At 42.7% G+C, this 17,915-nt stretch overlaps 3 protein-coding genes across 7 annotated transcripts; 2 read left to right on the top strand and 1 right to left on the bottom strand.

The window, feature by feature from the left end:
- Window positions 1–423: 423 nt before the first annotated feature.
- Window positions 424–2,276, bottom strand: TXNL4B (thioredoxin like 4B). Its single transcript, XM_005490395.4, has 4 exons — window positions 2,139–2,276; window positions 1,710–1,875; window positions 1,229–1,380; window positions 424–788 (listed from the first exon to the last, which is right to left on the bottom strand). The coding sequence occupies exons 2-4, from the start codon at window positions 1,839–1,841 to the stop codon at window positions 623–625; spliced, it is 450 nt and encodes a 149-aa protein (XP_005490452.1). The 5' UTR covers window positions 1,842–1,875; window positions 2,139–2,276; the 3' UTR covers window positions 424–622.
- TRMT10C (tRNA methyltransferase 10C, mitochondrial RNase P subunit) lies at window positions 2,189–6,107 on the top strand. 4 transcript variants are annotated; one of them, XM_014269428.3, is made up of 3 exons: window positions 2,189–2,324; window positions 3,927–4,069; window positions 4,247–6,107. In XM_014269428.3, the coding sequence occupies exon 3, from the start codon at window positions 4,285–4,287 to the stop codon at window positions 5,536–5,538; it is 1,254 nt and encodes a 417-aa protein (XP_014124903.2). In that variant the 5' UTR covers window positions 2,189–2,324; window positions 3,927–4,069; window positions 4,247–4,284; the 3' UTR covers window positions 5,539–6,107. The 4 variants fall into 4 exon arrangements, with proteins under 4 accessions (XP_014124903.2, XP_074392184.1, XP_074392182.1 ...); XM_074536083.1 differs by lacking the exon at window positions 2,189–2,324 and adding an exon at window positions 2,346–2,364; XM_074536081.1 differs by lacking the exon at window positions 2,189–2,324 and adding an exon at window positions 2,371–2,970.
- A 2,452-nt stretch (window positions 6,108–8,559) lies between these two features.
- On the top strand, window positions 8,560–17,674 carry PCNP (PEST proteolytic signal containing nuclear protein). 2 transcript variants are annotated; one of them, XM_074536076.1, is made up of 5 exons: window positions 8,560–8,906; window positions 12,326–12,494; window positions 14,369–14,443; window positions 14,900–14,955; window positions 15,866–17,674. In XM_074536076.1, exons 1-5 carry the CDS (start codon window positions 8,575–8,577, stop codon window positions 15,993–15,995), a joined length of 762 nt encoding a protein of 253 aa, XP_074392177.1. In that variant the 5' UTR covers window positions 8,560–8,574; the 3' UTR covers window positions 15,996–17,674. The 2 variants fall into 2 exon arrangements, with proteins under 2 accessions (XP_074392177.1, XP_074392178.1); XM_074536077.1 differs by having other exon boundaries at window positions 8,751–8,906; window positions 12,274–12,494.
- The last annotated feature ends 241 nt before the right edge of the window (window positions 17,675–17,915 follow it).

The raw sequence follows: 17,915 nt of genomic DNA, 5'->3' as shown, positions 1-17,915 counted from the left end.
CTTTGAAAGATGACAAAACCTTCTCCTACAAGTGTAGAACATTCCAATCTCAGTCAAAAAGCTGTTGAACAATAATAATGGGTATCAGAGAGAAGAGAGCATCAACTTGCCTTTGTGTTTATATCCATTTCAGATTGCAGTCATCATCTCTCAGAAGAAACTTCTGTCCTGTTATGCAGCAATGGGTAAAATGTAACATTCTTCATAAGAAAGGCACATTCAACTGAATGTTCTTGAGAGCAAGCACAGCTTTTTTTATTAATGTCACGTTTGCTGTTATTACATCTGAATGAAAATGGTACTAAACACAAAACTACCAGCGTGCCTTGGTTCCCTGAAGAAGGCTGCACTGGAGATGCCACAGCTGAGGATGCACACAGCCTGCCTGTTTTCTAAGGGCTGGTCAGCACACAACTCAAAGAATTCTGTGCATGAACACGTAGCTTTATTTATGAGAGAAGCATGAGGTGACAGAATATCTGTCTTCAGAAGGAGACCAATATGATCCTTCAGGATAAATGCTCAAACTGTCCCACAGTGTCAGAGGAGGCCAAAAATGCTCAAAGGAGAAAGGGATCTACAACATTGTCCATTTGTGTAATTATTTTCTCAGATTAACCCATTAAATTCCTTGGTAGAGAAGGTCATATTTAGGAATGTTATTGGGATCAATAGGACTTCTCACAATGAGCTTTCCCCGCATTGCTCCACGGTAGATCACTTCAATCAGATCTATAAAGTCTTGCTTTGTTTTGAAGCTTCCCACAAATTTGGTGTGATCTGGAGACCTAAATATAAGCATAAGATAAAGGTAGAATTGTAACATTAAAGTATTCAGAGAAAAACCACCTAAAAATGTGAAAATATGCCCAAATGAGATAAGGAGTTCTGATCTGGTCATTCTGAAAGAATGAACTAACTTTGTAAGGGCATAACCAAGTCAGGAATATGCTGTGACCTCCAAAGGTCAAACAGGTGCAGTGTTATGTCTAAGATTTTAATAATTTCTTACTATTTCTTGCAGATTCAGATGTATTTCACCTACTTATTGCATCAGGGCATATTTCAAATTACTTCCCTATTTACATCCTTCTGGCTTCCTACAGAATTCTCAAAGCAGATGCTGGTAACAACATTATAGTTTTCAAATGTTACCTTCCCCAGACATGATAACAGAGAAAAAGACTGATAATTTACAGACATAATAGACAATGGTGGGATGACTTACCCATAATCAACCTTCATGTGCTGTCCATTGAAGAAAAATACAGTAGATGGAATATAACTGATGTCAAAATACTGGGTGTACACTGGGACGTTGTTCACATCCACCAGGTAAATGACTGCCATTTTACTTAGGTCATGAGCTGTTTTTGCAAGCTGCAAAGAGTGAGAAAGGAAGATGACAAACAGACTGAGAAACGAGAACAAGAGGGCAGCAAGCTCTATAAAGCTTGTTTCTGTGTTACCAGCTTAAGCAGGTATAGAATATCACATCCTGTCTACCTCAAGCACTTTGTTCAGCCACTACAGTAGTAACACAGATGCTTACTTTTCAAACCTTTTAATAAATATAGTGTAATTTCATTCTATATTGGTCACCAAACTTTCCATGAGTGCCTATCGTAGCAAAAACATTCTCTTCTATGCGCCAAATATACTTGTACAGTCCGTTAAAAAAAAAAAAAAAAGAAAAAAAAAGGTCTTACAATATCATCGAGCTGCAGACAAACAGCATCATTATCTCTTCCAAAACGGAGAACCAAAACCTTCTCAGCGACGCTTTTAATTGCCTGATCCACTTCCCTCTTACAGGTCAGTTTGGGCAGCAGGAAACTCATCGCGACAGATCACGGTCCACACTAAAATTCCAGCCTTACAGTTAGGGGAAAAAACAACAAAACAACGCACCATCAAATAACAGCAATCTGCGGGCCGAAAAGAAGGAAAACTTCTCTGTTCTATTACATTTTTAAAAGGAAATAAAGGGGGGGAGGGGAGAGAAGAGAGCAAGAGAGATCACAGGTGAGCAGGCCGGGCTGACAAACCCCTCGGCTCCAGCCGACCGCCTCACGCCCCAGCCCAGCGCGGCGGCAGGGACAGACCCTGACCCGCACCCGGGCGGCGCCAGCACCCACCGACAGCCCCCTCGGTGCCCGGGGCTTCCCGGGAACGGAATACGGGAGAGCTCGGATCACCGCCCGCCCCAGCTCCCGCCGTGGGGCGCAGACAGCCCGGAACGCGGCGGTGCAGCCGCGGAGCGCCGGGGACAGCGCAGGGGAGCACCGCGGGCCCGCCCCGCGCAGGCGCAGCGGCTCCGCGAGGTGAGCGGCGGTGGCGGCGCGGCCGCGGCCGGGGCTGGGGGTGAGCTCGGGGCTCCTCGGGGTCCGCCCGGCACTGCCCGGCCCTGCCCGACTGAGCCCCGCGGGCGGGAGCGCAGATCCGGCAGGTGCTGCTCCGGGGAGCGGTGCCCCGGAGGCCGCGGGCCCCGCCGGCGTCCCCGGCACGGCTGGGGGGCACAGCGCGGGGCTGTGGGGTGGGAGCCTGCGTTCAGCGGCTCGGGTGCTCGTGGGCTGGTTTAAAAGTTGTTAAACATGTGCAGGGCTGCTGCCCTGCAGCCAGCCTCATCGGTGAGTGTCTAAAGGGAGTGCCAGAGTATGGATCCAGGCTCTTGTCCGTGGTGCCAGGCCGTGGGACAGGAAGCAATGGGCAGAATCCGAGGCACAGTATTTTACCTGAACGTGAGGAGCAACTCTTTACTCTGCAGGCGGTTGTGCACTGAACAGGCTGCCCAGAGGGGCTGTGGGGTCTCCCTTACTGCAGATATTCCGGACCCGTGTAGACACAGCCCTGTGCCATGTGCTCTGGGATAACCTGCTTGAGCAGAGGAGTTGAACCAGATCTATTGTGGCGCCTTCCAACCTTACACAGTCTGTGATTCTGAGTGGGCAGCTAGGCTGGGGAAGTAAGGCAAGTTGTTCAGTCTCTGAAATATCAGTGGAGAGCCTTTTTGTTATTGAGATGAGTTGCAGTGAATTCATGATAAAAAAGAAAAATACTTTCAGTGCTACAAATCTAGGTTCTTCAAAGAGCCTTAGATGGATTCCTGCAGTAATGATGTTAGCTTGAATGACACATTGCTTGGCTCTATCAAAAGCTGTCATCGGGTATTCTGATAGTGTAAATCTGGTGCTCAGTATTGACTTAAATGGAGCTCCAGTCATGTAAGTTAATTGAGGAACTGACCCCTTCATTTCTCCGTGCTTCTTTGAGTATTACTTTTGCCAGTAGTTAAATCGTTCAGTTTTACATTGAAGGATTCAACTACTGGCAAAAGTAATAATTGTGCTTCCATTGTAGCACTTAGAAATTTTCACATTGTTAGGTTACTTGGTTGTTCTTGTTTCTTTTATCTTAATAATGGCAGAACATGATACCAATTTGATTAATTACTGTGTAGTAAAACACATGCCAGGTTATATAACTTTTCTAAATAATACACTGCTCCTTCTATGCCTCTTATCTGAGCAGGTACATGTCTACAAACCCAATATTAGATCTAACTTGTTTTGTATATCACATTATTTTCAGTTTATTAGGAAGATAATGAATTTTGATTTAAAAATTAGGAATTAATTATAGTTTTGTCCAAATCACGTTTCCTCAAGGACTGAAACTCCACTGATGCTTAGTTCAGCAGTGTGCATAGGCCAAGGAAACTATTAAATGTTCTTGGGTGTGTTTTTCTTTCTGCACACCTTTCATATGTAAATACAAGTGTGGATAAAATTAATGAGACTGGGGAAATTTATGTCCTCAGCTTTATTTGCCTATGCCAACTTCACAGACAATTTAGCAAAAAGAAAAAAGACATTTTTTTCTTGTACAAATTGTTATTCTTCCCTCTCTTCTTCCTGTTTTCACAGGATAGATAAACTACATAAAAATTCTTCTGGTTTGCATGCAGCATTTCGCTGACTTTGGTTGTGAAGGCTCATCATATGATACAGATAACTTGAAGAGGTCTTGGACAGTTCTTGAAGGTTGTTTGACTGCATTTTGAATTGCAGTAAGTATAGCTGGTTTAAGCTGTTTTTATTTAGGAGTCAGTAAAAAATTCATAATAGAAGGAGGAATTTCTTGCATCCTCCAAGAAGTAACCTATTGTCTGTCAGTGTTAATAAGAATGAAAATCTGCATATGTGTTCTGTGATTTCTGACAAGTTTTTTCCCCCTCTTATTGGAGTTTGCAGATAAGTGTTGCAACACAGCACATGCCTAAGTATGCAGTCTGCTAATATGCTTCTGAGAAGAATTGTAAGAAGTTCTGTCCTTCCATTTGCCACACAACATGGGATGAAAAAGGATTTGCTTCCACTCAGTAGAACTCTGAGTTTATCCCTTTGTCTGAAGCAGGACAAGTCATGTGAACCCTCAGAAAAACTGGACTTGGATGAGTGGAAGAAGGTAATGAAATCTGGGTTGCAAGAAGAGGTCAGTGAGATGGTTTCAGAGCCTAAGGAGCTTTCCAGTTTGGCTGCTGCACGTGAGACTTTGGAGATGTGGAGGCTAGCTGGCAGAGCAGTTCCAGAAAATATGAGTGAAGACCAGCTAAAAACCTTTATGGAGTGTCCTTCTAAGTCAGCCAAAAAGAAGTATTTAAAATATTTGCATCTCAAAGAACTTTACAAGAAAAATGACAAGAGAAAGATGGATGAGAAAAGGGAAAGGAGGCTGGAAGCACAAGATGAAGATTCAAAAACAGAGGAGACCAAGAAGAGTCCATTTGTGTGTTTATGGTCCCGCACCATGGACAAAGCATACAACTGGAGGGCTGCTCAGTCCATGATCTTTGGCCAGCCTCTGGTGTTTGACATGTCTTATGAAAACGACATGTCTGTGCGAGAAGTCTCAAACACAGTGAGGCAGATAGTAATGAGTGAGAGCAGCAATCGCAGATCTGTGGATCCATTCCACATCCACTTCTGTAACTTCAAAGATGATAGTCTCTACCACAGGGAATTTGTCAAGAATTACAGAGAGGCCTGGGACAAACTGCTTATCACAGTGACAGACCAGTGCTACACAGAAATCTTTCCCAAGGAGAAGCTCATCTATCTGACAGCAGATTCTCCCAAAGTAATGAAAGCATTTGACCACGATAAGATCTATATTGTTGGGTCAATGGTTGACAAGAGCATTAAAAGAGGAGTCTCCTTAGCACGGGCAAAGCGATTAGGGCTGGAAACTGCAGCCCTTCCACTGGACAAGTATTTGCTGTGGAGTACTGGTGCCAAAAATCTCACACTGGATCAAATGATGCATATTTTATTAACCTTGAAAGATACAGCTGACTGGAAGAAGGCTCTGGAATTTGTTCCCAAAAGGAAATACTGTGACTTCGTAAACAAGCCTGTAAAGGAATTGAAAAAAACATTAGACCTGATCAGCACACTCAAACTTGGAAAGGGACAGGAAAAAGTAGAAAAGCAATTTGCCAAAAACTACCCCAAGAAGTATAAACTAAAGCAAAAGTAGAGTGGTGGGGAGGAAAATGAATTTTTTACACACAAACTGTGCCGACTTCTTGGTGCTCTGTTCAGCTTTTAATCTCAGAACATGTTTTGTTGCTTATATTTGAAATTACCACTATTAAGAGTTCGGTTTTTTTAATTACTTTGGTAGTCCAGCTGTTTAAATTTATTCACACATTATTGAAATTGTGTAAGAGAAATGAGATAATCTGTTGTAAAAAAAATAACTCTACATGAAGACTATCAGTCTGTTCCATTGAACTGTGCTGGGGCAAGGGTGATTGTTACTGAATGCAAATGTCTTCAGATTGCTTTGGAGGCTGTCTACAGTTTTATTCTGTAAGATCACTAAGAGGAAGTAGAAGAGACCTCTTCCATTACTTCCTGAATCCTCTTGTGTGCAAATGAATTGACTTTGATAACTGACTTAAATGGTTAAAACCTTGTGTGAGTTTGGGGAACTGCACAGTTTATTTCTGGATGTTCTATCTGGCACAAATAAAGTCCCTGTTTGGAAGGAATCAGGCAAATTTCTTGACTGTGCTGAAAAAAAAAATAATCTTGCCTACTTTTGGGTAAGACTTTTATCCCAGAGTGCCTGTGTTTTCAGGCCATGTAATGTAGATTTCCCAAAATGCTGGAACTTCTGAGTTGGTAAACTGTCCTATTAGTAAATACTTAGAGAAGCAGAGAGCCTTTTAGTATTTCTTACAACTCAAAATACATTGGTGTCTCCCTGGAAGTCTGTGTTCAGGCTGCAGAGCTGCCATGGGCAGCTAAATACAGCTCTGCTGTCTGTGGGATGAGGAGGGCTTTCTTTGTGGTGGATGCTTGAAGTCAGTGATGGCAGATGAGGAGCTGGTCACCCACTCCCTGGTGACCTCTTCCCACGTGCTGTTGTAAGGTGGGGATTGGAAGATTCACTACCCCAACACTGCCCTTCACTGCCTGTTGTGAGGGGCAGGGGCCTGCAGGCATGGATCACCTCTGGCACAGGGAAAGACCTGGTTCATTTCAGCTGTGTGTGGTTGGCAAGTACACAAAGCTTCACCCGAGGGTGGTGGTGTTCCAGGTGATGCTTGAGAGCTGCCTTCAGCTGCCTGCGAAGGCCTGAAGTGCAAGGACTGGCTGTGTGAGTGCGTGTGCCTCACTCAGACTCTCTTTCCTCAAGGGGGGAAGAGACAACAATGGAGCTACATAGAACTGTGGAATGGTTTGGGCTGGAAGGGGCCTCATCCAGATCCAAGAGAGAGACTTTGGAGATGTGGGTGCCATGCCCCTTCTGTCATTTGCTCTTCCTCCACACACACAGTCTCTTCTGATCTGCAAACTGGCTTGCACATGGGAGGTGGTGTCACTGCTCACTTGAACTCATGTCACAGAATGTGAAAAACGCCAATCACTTGTTTTTAAAATTTTAAAATTTTAATAGTAATAAAATGGTTAAAAAGAATAGTAACACAATTAGAGTAATAACAATTTGGACAAATTGAGTTAAGACAATATGAGACAATAAAACCAAAGAGTTTTGGACGTCCGGGTACCTTTTTCTGGGCATCACGAGCCCGGAAAAGGACACCCGTTAACAGAGGATTAACCCTTAAAACCTGTAGCCTGTTGTATATTCATACAGCTCATACATGATGCATAAATTCCATTCAAACCCAGGATTCTCTCTGGTCATTGTCAGCTTCTTCCTTCTAATCCTAACTGCGCCTTCGAAGCGGGAAGAAGTTCGTTTCTTCTGATAAGAGGGCAATAAATTCTTTTTCTCTTGAAAGATTTAGGTGTCCTGTGGCTGCCATCTCCTTTCTTTTAAACAAAGCATCTTACATAGCATAGTTTCTATTTTAACATCTTTATAACATAAAACTATATGTAACACACTACTTAAGCGTGAAAAATGCATGTATTTTATGATTGGCTTTTCACAAATATTAAAATAAATATTATATGTGTTGTGTTAGAAAGCAATGCTGTATTAATTTTCTTAAGTACTGTGTTAAATATAGTTATAGATTATAAAGATGTTAAAATAGAAACTATGCTATGTAAGATGCTTTGTTTAAAAGAAAGGAGATGGCAGCCACAGGACACCTAAATCTTTCAAGAGAAAAAGAATTTATTGCCCTCTTATCAGAAGAAACGAACTTCTTCCCGCTTCGAAGGCGCAGTTAGGATTAGAAGGAAGAAGCTGACAATGACCAGAGAGAATCCTGGGTTTGAATGGAATTTATGCATCATGTATGAGCTGTATGAATATACAACAGGCTACAGGTTTTAAGGGTTAATCCTCTGTTAACGGGTGTCCTTTTCCGGGCTCGTGATGCCCAGAAAAAGGTACCCGGACGTCCAAAACTCTTTGGTTTTATTGTCTCATATTGTCTTAACTCAATTTGTCCAAAATGTTGTTACTCTAATTGTCTTACTATTCTTTTTAATCATTTTATTACTATTAAAATTTTAAAAACAAGTGATTAGCGTTTTTCACATTAAGAGAATTAATACAGCATTACTTTCTAACAGAACACATATAATATTCATTTTAATATTTGCAAAAGGCCAATCATAAAATACATGCATTTTTCACACAGAATCACAGACTGGGTAGGTTGGAAAGGGCCACAGTGGTCAGCTGGTCCAACCTCCCGAATCAAGCAGAGTCATCCCAGAGCAGGTGGCACAGGGTTGCATTTGGATGGCTCTTGAATATCTGCAGTAAGAGAGACTCCACAGCCCCTCTGACCAGCCTGCTCAGCGCTCAGTCACTGCACAGGAAAGAATTTCTTCCTCATGTTCAGGTGTAACTTCTGTGCCTCAGTTTCTGCCCGTTGCCTCTTGTCCCATTGCTTGTCACCACCGGATCCTATTTCTTGGCGCACCACCTCCACCAGCTTTAGCTATTCATACCCACCGCGGAGGCAGTGAGGCGATGCTGTTTGTGAATCACGGCAGGCATCGTTAAACCACGCGCACCGAGGAGGGCGCGGCAGCGGACGCGCTTCCTTCGCACCCCCGGGACGCCGAGGCTCAGGGTGCGATGCCGGCCGGGCCGCGGGTGGCTCTGATCCCCCCGCTTTCCCCGGGGGAGGGAACGGAAGCCGTGCCCACGTGCGCGGCGGCCCCGGACGGCCGTCAGTCAGACGGACGCCGCTCGGCGCGCTCCCGCTGCCCCCGGCGCGCTCCCGCCCTTCCCGCCGCGCCATCCCCGCGCGCCGCAGGGGCGGGGCCGGCCTGGCCGCGAGAGGGGCCTCGCGGGGGCGGGCCCGAGCGGCGCGCGTGCGCGGCGCGTGAGGCGGCGGAGGAGGCGGGGGAAAATGGCGGACGGCAGAGCCGAGGGGGAGAAGGCGAAGCGGCGGCAGCCCGCAGGAGGTGAACACGTAGCGTCTCTCGCCGCGGAGCTGTGGGGTGGGAACGGGCTCTGGGCCGGTGCAGCGGGGGTGGGGCGGTCCGGGTGTGCCTCAGCCGGCCGTGAGTTACCCGGCCCTGCGGGGAGAGTGGGTGGCCTGGGCCTGAGGGGGCTGCGCTGGGGGAGAGGCCAGTGGCGCCTGCTGGGCTCGGCCCTACCGGCGCTTTGGTAAAAACACACCCGCTGCCCCTTGGCCGGGCAAATGCGCTGTTTCTCTCTCGTAAAATGCACGGAGTACTTGCTCCGTGTTCTGAGAGAAATGTGACTGTTGCTGTCTGCAAGGATGAAGGTAGAGCCTTAAAGATTAACTTTCAACAGTTATGGTACCATTTCTATAAATGAATGTTCACTCTCAGTGAATATTCTTTAATTGCAATTTTAAGCATTTGGGGATTTTTTGCTTGGCAGCAATCTGTAAGTTTGCTGTTTGGTCCTATAGTATTTACATTATTACTGGACATTCCTGTAATTTTTGCAGTATTTGGTTCGAAAATTTTAATGTTTCTTTTCTTCTTTCTTCCCTTAAAGTTGTGAGTTCAGTATCGTTGCAAAGATAAAGCTTTTCTTTCTTGGTGTATTTCCTTTTTTTTTGTTTGTTTTAGTTGGGTTTTAGTGGGGTTTTTTTGTTTATTTTCATATATCTATAGAAAGAGTGCACTTCTTAGATCTGTTGAAAAATTAAATCAGGCTTGTAAACCAATCAGGATAGCCTCAGCATTGAATGTTATTTCTCATAATCGCTGACATTTGAAGAGTATTGATTTTAGGTAGTTCCTTGACTCTTGCTTCTCTGTTGGGCTTTGGTGGCATTTTGGTTTTTATTTTTTGGAGGTGGTATTGGGTGTTTTTTTGTGTTAGTAATACAGTAACTGGACAGCATCAGCCCATCAGTAATTCCTACTGCCCTGTGTGCTGAAACATGATCTGAATGACTTGAGGTACCTTGGCCCTAAGGACGAATAGCTGTTCCCTGAGGATTTTTGAAAGCAATTTGCAGTTCTTAGCTTTTGGGGCTTATCTGAAAATTAATTTAGCTGTGACTGGTTTGTTCCCAGGGACAGCAGACCCTGAAATGCTGTGCAGCTGGCACTCTCACTGCTGTCACCTCAGCCACCTGGGCTGTGGAAGTGTCCCCTCGTGTGGCTCGTTGATTCACATGAGTAAAACTGGCTGTGAAGGAGGACAACCTTCCATGTCTGCAATCCATGGGCAGGGCACTAGCCAGTCTAGTTTGGAAATAGTGCTGGTGCTTTCTGGAGGTGAAATATGACCTGCAGGAAATGATAAAGCAGCCTTGAGATCTTGGAATATATCTATGGGCTGGCAGGGGAGGTGGTGGAGACCTGTTTAATGGTTAATATGCCTGAGTTTCTGTTTCCTGCAGAAATCAAGCAGCACAGCAGCTCCCTCCCCACCTTCCCCAGTTGTCCTGTGCCCCTGACACTCTTGACAAACAGCCAGAGTGTTTCTCTCAGCAGTCTGGTGTTCATCCTCTGGCAAGCCCAGCAGAAATAGCGCTCAGAATGCAGTGCTGCCAGGAGCTGATTCTGAGAGAGGTGCTCTTTAGGTCTGGTGAGAAAACAGATGTGGGTACATTGTATTAGCTTCATCTTGTGCCTAGCAGTATTTGAGAATTTTCACTTGAAAGAAGTAAGCTGTAGCAGTAGTGCAATAACCTTCAAGCTAGCACTAGTCTAGGCCCTGCTTCCCTGTGCCCTGAATTTTGGCTGCTATGGATTTTGTGTATTATGGAAAAGAAGACTTAGCTCTGCAATTCCAGCATTTTTAGGGCCAGTGAATCTTCCACCTAGCCTTGAACCAGTCTCTGGTGTACTGAGGCTGCACTTGGACACTGTTTAATGTCATTTTATGTACTAACTATAAGGATGCTCTCATAGTCTCTGCAGACTGCTGTTTGGTAAACTCTGCTAAGACAGCCACCAGTACCCAAGGTCACTTGTGTAAATTTTGGTTGTTTCTCTTTCCTCCTTTGTTTTTCATTTTTATATCTATATTTTCTGGATCAAATTTCTAGTAGTATTTTTTAATACAGTCAAACTGATTAAAGTTACTTTTTTTTTTTTTTGTGATCTGCCATGAATGATAAATCCATTTTGGTTTCAATCACTTATTGATACCTGCAAGAGTGGGGTAGAATTCTGGTATATTCTGCTGCTTCTGATTTGGAAAATAGCAGACAAATATATATATATAGATTGAGTCCCTAGTTTTTCTCTTTCCTGATGTTGTTTGCTTCTTTTTTTTTTTTTTTTCTCAGAGCTACAATCTTGTTGGCCCCCAGTTCAGACTTTCTTCTCTCCCATTGCCTCACCTTACCTAGCAGCTTTTTGCGTTAGCAGTGCAAAGAGCTTTTCCCCCGATGGTCGGAATTTGCGGTGCACGGAAGGTGCTGTTCTGCATTTGGTGTGATGAGGAGCCTGTGCTAGCTCCAGTAGCTTTAAACTGCTGCTGTGAGCACGTCCCTGGCCATTCCTTAGTGTGGGTTTGTTTTTCCCCCTCCTGCTGCTGCAGTGCTTTGCTTATGGCAGCAGCAGGGCAGTGGCTTTTTGCTGAAGCATTTGCTCTGTTCAGTGTGAGTTTTCCAAGGACACCTTTGTCCCTTGGTGTAGCTGAAGAAGCTGATTTTATAGGAATGGAAGTGTTGCTTGAATGTTTTTTCTCTGGGGATCACTGTTCAGCTGCTGTGTTTTCCATGGCTATACAGAAGCAGAAGAGAGGAAATCTATATATTTGCTTTTTTAGTGCTGATTCCTTGCTCAGCAGAGCTAGGCAGATTTATCACAGATGAGATGCGGACAAGCAGTGACTTGAAAGATGATTGAGCCAGCCGGCCTCACTGTAGGCACTCCCATGGTTTTAGGGTTGTGCCAGACAAGCCTAGAGACTGGCATGGACATGATTTTGTAGAAATTTAGTAGAATTAATTTTAACGTAGATTATCTGCTCTAGATTTGGAATTGGGATTCCAATTATGAAAGCTTATCTGTGGCAACTTAAAAAACTTTTTAAGAGTTAGTCATCTACATTTAATTTACTACATGAACTTTGACTTCCATGCTAAATAAAGAAATGGTGCTTCAAGATTGTTTTCCTGGCTCATACAAGAAGTTCTTTACAAGTAGTGGAGTGCTTGCAGATTCTTCTCCTCTTTGTGTTTTGCTGTCCACTAAATATACATTGGTGGAAACTGCTGTCACTAAAAACACCTTACCTATTGCACCCAAAGTATAATGCTTTTTGAGGTTGCTGCTCCCATCAATCTGCTCAGTAAAAGTAGCTCATCTTGGTAAGTTGTTTCGACTTCACCAGGACCTGAAGAAGAGGCAGAAAAACCTGTGAAAACTAAGACTGTTTCTTCCAGTAATGGAGGAGAAAGTTCGAGTCGCAGCGCAGAGAAACGGGCAGCTCATGAAGAAGCTGAAGACTTCACCACAAAGCCTGCTCCTGCCAAAATGTCCAAGTTTGGATTTGCCATAGGCAGTCAGACAACAAAGAAGGCATCTGCAATATCCATCAAACTGGGAGCAAATGTAAGTTTACTGAGGGGTTTTCATTTTAGGGAAACTGAGGGAAAAGGGAAGTGCTTTGAGGAGGCTTCCTTGCAGAGGAAACCTGGAATTCCCGTAGGGGTAACTTGGGTAAAGCTTAACTTGGCCAGCTAGTCGTGCATGTGTAACTACTTCAAGGTGATTAATAACAGGTCAGGAATCATAAGCCTTGATTGAAATGAACTGTAGATATTTGAAGATGCATTTTATAATAAGATTTGATAAATCAGTAATTTCCTGAGGGAAATGAGGAGACTTGTTAAGCTGTTCAGGCTACTTTGAAATGAGTGCTGGGAGCTTCATTGCATAGGATGCTTAAAGCTGGGAGAAAGCATCTAGATGGCTTAATAGGTTGTCTTCCACTCCAAAGATCTTAATTTAGCATGGGGAATTGTAGCATATTTCCATGACTTTGCCTGTTCTTTGCAAGGTCAGTGTGATTTATTTGTGTTTAATGCAGGTGATGGGGCTTTGTTACATAGGTTTCTGAGAATTCTGATCCCCTTGATTGTCCAGCACAAGGTATCCTTGTGCTTGTTCAGATGGGAATCTGATGACTCTGTACCTCCAGAGTAGTCCTCCCCTGGCTTGGCCAAGGACCAGGCAGGGGCTGCCTCTGTTTAATACAGTTCATTTCCATTTCCCACGTGTCACTGTGATGGATACCTTGTAAGTAGTTGTCTGCACCAAATTCAAACTGTGATCATGAAAGGCTTGCACTGCAATGCCAGCATTTTAGAAACCTACAGAGGATTAAAAGGGTGCTGTGTTGTTTTAACATGGAAAGGAGATGTGGGCTGGCAGCATTCTAGGGTATAAATGCAGTCAGGTCAGCTCAGACTTTGGGAAAATGGACAAAGTTTTCTTCTCTGGGCCTCTGGCATACTTCAGTTTCTCATGTCCAAAGTGGCAATAAATTTGGCTCAGGATTTCTGCTTCACTCAACTTAGTGGGTGACAGTGCTGAAATTTACCTGTTTCTCCTCAGCCATTTTTGCTCCCCTAGGACATTCCCCATTCCTTGGGAACAGAAGCTTTAAAAATGGTGTGGAATTGTGCAGTATCAGTGAGGAACAGCTGTAGGCAGTTGCATAAGGGCTCTGCTGCAGTAGCAGCTTCTAGGAGTGTGTATTAAAGAGTTACCAGTAAAATGGAGAAAGCATTGTGTGTGATTGATTTAGTACTATAGTAGCAATCTGTTACTAGCTACTTGTTTTTTTCACAGTGGTGTTGAAGTAACTCTTGGTACCACTGTTGTAGCACATGTAACAGTTGTGAGTTTGACAGCTTCCTCCACTTTAAATAGAGGAATAAAAAATTAAAATAAGTACTCTTTAAAGGAACTTATTAATCAGACTGTGTGCTAGATACTGATAGTAGTTTAAAAGCATTGAATTGTTTTAAGCCAGAAAGCTGTGACATTGTTAAAATAGAAGAAAATAAACTTATTCTTTTGTTTCTGATATTGATGGATAAGAATATCCCAAAAGAATAATGGAAGTAGTGACACAGTAAAATTTTGAATACCACAAGGTGTTCAGGTTCTGTTTTAATTGTTCATGTCATGCCCCAGTGGCTGAGTACCCCTGCAGTGTGCTAGAAAGTGAAGACCTGCATGTGGGGAGTTGTAATATGAGAGGGCTCAGCTTGCTGCTCAGAATGATCACACATAAATGAGCAGTCATTTTCCTTTGTCATTAGAGAATCCTTCATGTGCTTGATTCAGACAAAAACTTTTCCCCTGGTTGCCCATTTCAGTGAAGATCTTTGATTTAATTTTGCCAAAATGCTTAAAAAGCCAAGGGTAGCTTTTTTGATTAGTAGACTAATGTTACTTGTGCATTTTGTCTTTTCCAGAAGCCTAAAGAGCCTGTTCCAACCCTGGCTCCAAAAACCCTTTCTGTAGCAGCAGCTTTCAACGAAGATGAAGATGTGAGTAATAAGCCAGTGATGAGCACAAAATACCATTGGTGTGGTAGGCAGGGAGAGTGGGTTATTTATGGTTCTAACATAAATGTCAGGAATTTTCAACCTAGAAGCATCTCTTTTGGCTCTGATTAAGAATGCACAATAGCTCTGTGTTGGTTCAAGAAATCATTAAAATGTTGATAACTTCTCCCTGAAAATAAGATGCACAGCATAATTTGAATTAGTACTTGCTTTCTCTAGGCTTGATTAGGGGGAGGCCAAGGAAAGTTGTGCTTCTGGTTTGCTGAATATTTTGTTGTCATATTACTGCTCCTTCTCTCATGAAGCTGAACAAAGGAGTTTGTGTTTTGTGCTGTAGCTGTGCAGGACCTGCAGAGTGTGCAGATGCCTTGGCTGTGCTACAGGGCAGAGTGCAGCCTCTTGTCCCTTGTCAGGCTCTGACCTCCTTTGTCCCCGCAGAGCGAGCCCGAGGAGATGCCCCCCGAAGCCAAGATGCGCATGAAGAACATCGGAAGGTAGGGCAGCTTTGAGCTCTGCTGTGGGCCAGGGCCAGTGGGGAGCACCTGCCCAGCTCAGGGCACATCCTGAGGGTGCTTTGAGAGTACAGGGAGGCAGAGGAGGTTAAAGGAACATTTCAATTTTAGCCTGTCATCCACAGGCTAAAAGTACTACATTTGCATTTGAACTTTGAATCTTATTTACATCTTTTGAGGAAAAAAATTGAGTCTGCATTAAATAGAAGCTCTTTTTTTTTCCTTTTTTTTTGTAATAGGTAGGAATTCCCATTTGTCTCTACCTTGTATTTTTCTGATTCTCCCTTTTATAAATTCCCTTGAAGTAGGTAGTCTGATCACATTTTTAAACTCATGTGCAAGTTGAAGATAAGAATCGTCTCTCAGAAAGACAAAGAATTGCTTCTTTACTTTATAATAAATAATGTCATTCTTCTGCTTGTCACAGATTTGAGATGGTAAGGGACCAGTCCTAAAATGAGTAGGGATCTTTTCAGAGGAAGCTTCACTTAAATTAGGGATGAATTTTGAGAATTTGTATTTCAGAGGTGTTAATCATGATACACTGCTTTTAAAGTCAGTCACTCTGAAAGTCCTCTAGTTTGGTGGTTTTTCTTTTTTCTCCAGTAACAAATTTAGATCCTCAGTTTCTTAATCTTCGAAGCTGGCAGCAGTTACTGCCTCTGCCACGTCCTCTCTTGCCCCATCTCATTGCTGTATTTTGACATACTGGGTACAGATCACTTCTGTGGCCAGCTCACAGTTGCTAAAAGTGAGGGCTCCTGATGTCACAGAAGGAAATTTGTGTGGTAGAGGGCAGACTGGGCTTGAAGTTGGCATTTTCAGTGTGAGGTGGCACAGTCTGCTGTAGTTGAGCTGGCTTTCTCAACTGCTCTTGTTTCACTTTTCACAGGGATACACCAACCTCAGCAGGACCAAATTCGTTCAATAAAGGAAAGCATGGATTTTCTGACAACCAGAAGCTATGGGAACGAAATATAAAATCTCATCTTGGAAATGTCCATGACCAAGAAAATAACTAAATGATGTGGATTACAAGTTGGGTGTTTTGGGGGGAGGGGAGGGTGTAACATTAAAGGAACAGTTTCCTTTTTTAAGAATGGTATGAGACTATCTTTGGAGCCACTTTTTTAAGACTTTGAGTGGTACACTAATAAATGAGTTTGAAATTAGAGGTAATTTATGTTTTGTATACAGATTTCAAGGCATTTGCTAATTTTGTAGTTCATGTGATTAGTTTCAAAAGGTTACAGATAATAAAGAAATTGGAGTGGTACCTTTTTAAGATAATTTTTTTTGTCAGTGATTAAATAAGGTGGATGAAAAAGGTTACTGTCTCTTTAATCAGGTTAAAATTGAATGCTCTTGCATTCTCACTTCTGGCTCCCTCTTCATAACAGGAGAAACAGCTGACTCCTATGAATTCTGCTAAAGAGAGTGAGCATTGTCTTGTACTAGGAAGTGTTACTGGACTATTACTTTGAATATAATCTTACACAGGAAATAGTAAGAACTTGGATTTTTTTTCTCCCTGCAGTCACCTTTTGTTAAGTCTCTGCAAATAGGAATTATGTTGCTCTGAGTGGCTCTGGTAACTTAGCTCTGATTTTGTTTAAAACTTCATGTAGGGTGTGTAACCTTCAGTGGCCTGTTCTGTCCTAAGGAAATGGGCCTTGTCTGTATATTAGATACAGTCTGTAAAGAATATTCATTACAAAGGTAAATCAGTATTTTCAGTGTGCTCCTTTTAAATCATTAGCCTTGAGTAGTGCTTGTTAGCATTTCCTAGTGGTACACAAAAGCCACCACCAAAAATATGAGCTAATGTACATTAAGCTTCACCTTTGATTGAAATATTTTTCTTTACTATGCCTAGAAGGAATAAAAGCCACACCAAAAATCAGTAACTCACTGCTTAAGTATGAAAAATCTAAGATGCACTTTCCCTGTCTTGCCATTTAAGACAAAATGCCTTGATGCCTATGACCTCAGTGGACACTATCAGGTCAAAGAGTGCTGCATCTGCAGTCCTGATGTTCTAACAAGTATCAGCTTCAGAAATAAAACTTGACCTTTCCCTGTCTGTCTTCCTTTTGCAGTGATTTTCAGCAGTGACATGAATCTGGTCAGTTTATTTCTTAGCTTCCATACTGCAGGACAGTGCTGGGGGATTTCAGTGCTAGTAATGGCCATCTAAATTTCAGTCTAATTTAGATTGTGTATTTGTAAAAACATTTTATTAACAGAACTGGTTAAATAGAACATCATCAACAGCAATACCACCACCTGCCCCACCAGCAGCACCTCCCATACCCCACATAAGCATAAGGTTCTTTTTAAACTCCAATACCTGATAGTGTCAACACTAAATTAATTTCAGCTGGGAAATGGTTGTAGCATTCAATACATTAGTTGCTTTCATCCTGCCTCTGAAACTGTCTTCTTGCTAAAGTTGAACTTGCAAGTGCAGAAAGGAAAGTGCATCTTGAAATGTATTTTTTTATTATTATTATTATTATTATTATTTTAGGAAAGCTCTGACCACTTAGACTTTTGAGTTTGTAAGTTCTAAAAATATTTTTTTGTATTTTTGTATTGTATGTGTAATCTCTTTTCTTTTGAAGTCTGATGCAGTTGAATACCTGTAACTGTTTTCTTTTAAAAGCCTTGTTATAAACTTAACATAAAAATGTATACATTATTTTTCTTTCATAGCAGAAATACTTGGTTTATTTAAAACACACTTTCAAAACTGATTTTCAGGACTTCCAAAACCAATTTGGGCATTACTGGAACTAGGCAAGACAAACTTTTCACTTATTTTCATCACATGTGGTTATGTTTGTCTAAATAAATCCCTTTAAGATAGTGGTAATCCATAGTGAATAGCTATTTTCTTGTGCTCCTCAGTAGCTGGTTCATGCTATATCAATCACTTGGAT

Source organism: Zonotrichia albicollis, chromosome 2 (genome assembly GCF_047830755.1).
Source record: "Zonotrichia albicollis isolate bZonAlb1 chromosome 2, bZonAlb1.hap1, whole genome shotgun sequence".
Classification (NCBI taxonomy): Eukaryota; Metazoa; Chordata; class Aves; order Passeriformes; family Passerellidae; genus Zonotrichia; species Zonotrichia albicollis.
The sequence above is the reverse complement of the archived record's forward strand: the minus strand, read 5'-3'. Positions and strand labels throughout refer to the sequence as shown.